Source organism: Chanodichthys erythropterus, chromosome 19, assembly GCF_024489055.1.
Source record: "Chanodichthys erythropterus isolate Z2021 chromosome 19, ASM2448905v1, whole genome shotgun sequence".
Classification (NCBI taxonomy): Eukaryota; Metazoa; Chordata; class Actinopteri; order Cypriniformes; family Xenocyprididae; genus Chanodichthys; species Chanodichthys erythropterus.
The window spans coordinates 15,580,650-15,584,754 of record NC_090239.1 but is presented as its reverse complement, the minus strand read 5'-3'; the positions used below and the strand labels follow the sequence as shown (position 1 = coordinate 15,584,754).

General features: G+C 41.6%; 1 protein-coding gene across 1 annotated transcript; it reads right to left on the bottom strand.

Annotated features, from left to right (window-relative positions):
- Positions 1 to 477: 477 nt before the first annotated feature.
- Positions 478 to 3,719, bottom strand: zfp36l2 (zinc finger protein 36, C3H type-like 2). Its single transcript, XM_067369206.1, has 2 exons — positions 3,431 to 3,719; positions 478 to 2,870 (listed from the first exon to the last, which is right to left on the bottom strand). The coding sequence occupies exons 1-2, from the start codon at positions 3,470 to 3,472 to the stop codon at positions 1,773 to 1,775; spliced, it is 1,140 nt and encodes a 379-aa protein (XP_067225307.1). The 5' UTR covers positions 3,473 to 3,719; the 3' UTR covers positions 478 to 1,772.
- Between the last annotated feature and the right edge of the window lie 386 nt (positions 3,720 to 4,105).

Below are 4,105 nucleotides of genomic sequence, written 5' to 3'. Positions count from 1 at the left end.
GAGCGCCTTATCTTCACGAGCAGAGCCTTAACACTGATACACATGCCTGCCTGTGTTTTCCTATTTCCATTTCTTGCCTTAAGCACAGACTGAATTTCATATATTGGCCTACCATAGGAGAGTTGCTTTTATATGATGATATGGAACATATCTGCATAAACTAATAATTATTTCCATTGAGGACTCCTTTGAGACACTAGACATTGTTGTACTTATAACCGTGCAAGGCCACTGCACCACCCTCGTACTTCACTTTGTGCCATTCACACGAAGCGGGCCTCTATTGAACATTCTGCCAGGAGAGACCAAACTCCAGGACATTGTAGTAGCCATTTTTCCTGAAGAAAAAAAAAAGCAAGAGGGTGGGAAAACAGTAGAATAGAGAATAATTTACAGGATGCTGCAAGAAAATGCCATGTCTTAAGCAATAAACAGCTCATATAGTCCACTGTTTACTGAATAAAACCCCCTCGAAACATCAATATCTTGTTCAGAAATGCCTTTATTAGAAGTTCTATATTTAATAAAAAAAACACATACAGTACAAATTTACTCTGCAAACTTTCTATACACACTCCAACTCCAGCTGACGTTCTCTCATTACATTCAGTGTTGCTTTACTTCATCTAGAAAGTTAAAGTAATCATTATTAACCAACTACAAAACTTAATATCCCCAGTCAGCATGTGTAGAGAAGCTCAGTTGAAAGGCAGAGTATCTTTCATTAGGAATGGTGCGATCGAATGATCTAAATGTAAAAAAATAAACAATGAAATAGCATCTCATTCACCATGAGAAAGGCATCTTGATCTATGAGCTACATTCAATTCGATTGGCTTTAGATATACACCAAAGCGACTGCTTTATTAGGTTAAACTATGAGGGATCCTCAACCCCAACAGGGACATATTAGCTAGTTATTAACCTCTAGATAGGAAAGTGCTACATTCTCTGGCACTAGACAGCAATCATCATGCAACGGTGTGCAAATGGATACTTTTTTTTTTTTTGGTTGTTGTTATTGTTGATGAAGAAAAAAAAAAAAAAAAACAGTCATACTCATAGGTGTGAATCAGTTAGTTTTTTACGGCCAAAAAGACCTCATAAGACAGGCTACATTCTACAAATGCCCATAGATCCTCCCTCCCGCACAAGAAATCACAGCGTGACCTCATCAGACGCTCCCACTTTTTAATATAGATACACACACAGTAAACAAAATCGAAATAAATAGCATACAATCTTAAATTATTTACCTATTTACAGTAAAATAGACAAGTTAACAAAAATATATTATTGTGAGACAAACCCAACGGTTTCCAGATTAATATTGGCGATCACAATTTAAACAGGAATATAAGTGTATTGCTTTAGATTTGATAAATACCATATGGACTCAATTTATCCTTGAAGGCTATACTTTCAAATGACAATAAATAAGTTAAATAGATTTCAAAGCATGATGCAATGATACCACACAGTTAAAAAAAAGAAAATCTGCAGTGACATTCCATGGCCAACTTATGAGTCCCAGTTCTTGTGCTCACACACCACTTCCAAACTTATGGAATGTTTTCCCAAGACTTACTTCTAAACAGGCATTTTTCTACACTGCTGAAGCCATCATCTTGGTATGTCATTGTAAGGAAAAATGAGAAAAGTAATATATAAATCACATCTCAATCATGAGAAAACCAACGGCTGAGACTGATATTTGACCTGAAACTCATGTTGGCACTACTTGGATAAAAGGCTATAACAATAATAGCAAGTCAATCGTCTGAAATCGACAGCCTGCTGAAGATTGGCAAACGTCTATTTGCGTCCATACTGGGCGACTCCGAGCCACTGATTGTGCCGGAGGAACAGCAAGAGCCGCTCAGGTACCCCTCGGGATCTGAGAGGGAATCCGGAGGGCTTGGTGGAGAATCGAACACTGGAGACTCTGAGAGTGGACGCATGGAGGGCAGGTGGCTCATTTTGTAAGGTGGCGATGGGGGGCAAGTGTTGGTCTGGATGTTACCGTACAAGCCCCCGCTGGTCTGATGGGTAAAAGCGTTTTGGGTCTGAGGGATGATGGGGGCAAGAAAAGCCTTAAGATCCTGATCTGGGAAAGTGAACGCATTCAGACAGGGTGAACTGGGAGTGAGTGCGCAGGTGGGCGGCGGGGGAGTGCGTGATGTTGGGTTGTCAATCAACATAGACTCATTGCTGCGGGAGCTGGAGAAGCCGGAAAAGCTCAGGCTGTGGTGCAGCTTAGGTCTTTCCCGCGGTCTCAGGAATGGGTTTGATGACTCCTTCTCTCCCAGAACGCCGATATCCCGGCTGAGCCTCGGTTGAGTGTTACTCGTGGCAGCTCTGCGCTCATCTGCATTGTGAATGAAGTGGCAGCGGGGGCCGTACGGGCAGAAACCGATAGTGTGGAATGTGCGACAAGGCTCAGTCTTGTACTTCGGGTGGCGGGACAGGTTTCTCAGTTCGTGATAGCCGTGAGCAAACTGACACTTTTCTCCATACTTGCATGAGCCGTTTTCCTCAAAAGGTCTGCAAAGTTCAGTTTTGTAGCGGGTTGAGTTGATCTGAGAACCAGGCTTTTGCTGAAGGATTTCCTGAAGCTGTTGACTGCGCTCCCCCGTGTCACTGAACGCACGGTCTCGGTACTTGTTTTCTTTATTCATGAAGGCAGGTGTTGAGCTCTCAAAACCAATCTGGAGCCTGTTGCTCATGTTGAAGTCCATGTTTGTTGAGTTACTCCTGAAATAACCGAAAGACCTGTTGCTGTTGGTATTGGAAGCAGCAAATGGGACCCCGACATTCCTCTTTTCCAGCATATTGTGGAGATAGATTGCATTTGAATTCGGGACTTTTTCCTGAAAGAAACCAAAGAGAATTCCTAAGCATGGATGTCAAATAGGTTTAGGGGGTACAAGTTTTACCAGTTAGAAATGAACTACAGGAGTGAAATCACCATTGTACATGACCATAACCTCCTGAGGTGACAGAAGTATAAAAATATATATAAAAAAGACTGACAAGACCAAAAACAACTTTGAGAAAAGTAAAATCTGTATGTTATATGACAAAACTGGTGATTTAAGTCAGCTTGTCTTGACATTAAATTTACGTCTTAGAAATGGATTTCAAAAACTACCATAATTTGTTGTATTCACATAAAAAGTTTGTGACTCATAGCGCAAAAAACAGCAGAACTCGTTACTCGCGGTCACCCTTTAGCGCGTTATGTGCCACAGAAGAAGACTAGTGAGTGGTAACATTTAGTAAACATGGAGCTCTCAAGTTACAAGTTTGCCAGCGCGGATAAATTGAGAAAACAAACCAAGTTAAACAAAACACCAAAATAAGTCAAGAAAACAAACAGAAGTGACTTTAAAACCACTTCTAGTACTCGTTTTAAAAGATAAACTCTTACCCTGTCGAAATCATATATGGAAGACAGCACCGAAGCAGACATTTTCTACAGTGGGTTCCAGCTCAGGGGGGGGAAAAGTTTTCGGACCGAGAAGGATCCTTGTGTTCTCAGAGAAATCCACGGCTGAACGGGGTTTGCTTCTTCAAAAGGAGTTGGAGAGGTCGCTGGAGTTCTTTGGAGTTGAGCCGCACAGGTTTTGGGGAGTGTCGTACATGGGCAAAGTTTGCACATGTGTATAAATGCGTTGCAGCTGTTAAAGGGCGGAGCTCGAAAAAAGTTTCAACAGTGCGCTGCCCGAAGCCCCGCCCTTCCAGTCACGTGGTTTCGATAACTCCCCCTCTAGACTTCAGCAGCCCTAGTGCGCACTGCGTGCCTTAAGACAATCAGCACTACATAAATTGAACTCAGTCGCTTGAAATCAGATTCTCCTCTCCTCCTCCTGTAACTCCCTGCATGAGTACTGATAGATTCTTTCTTTTTAAGGCTGAATTTTTAAGTAGCTAGTAACAAAGCTACTTCCAAAACTTGCACACATGTGCCATTAACTCTATATTGTTGTTTACATATTTTTTCATAGCCTAATATAGTGGTTCTTATGTTTCCTAGGTAAAGAATTGCACATGAACGCTCTCCAATTTCAAATCTTGAATGCAATGAGCATAAATAAACCAGCAT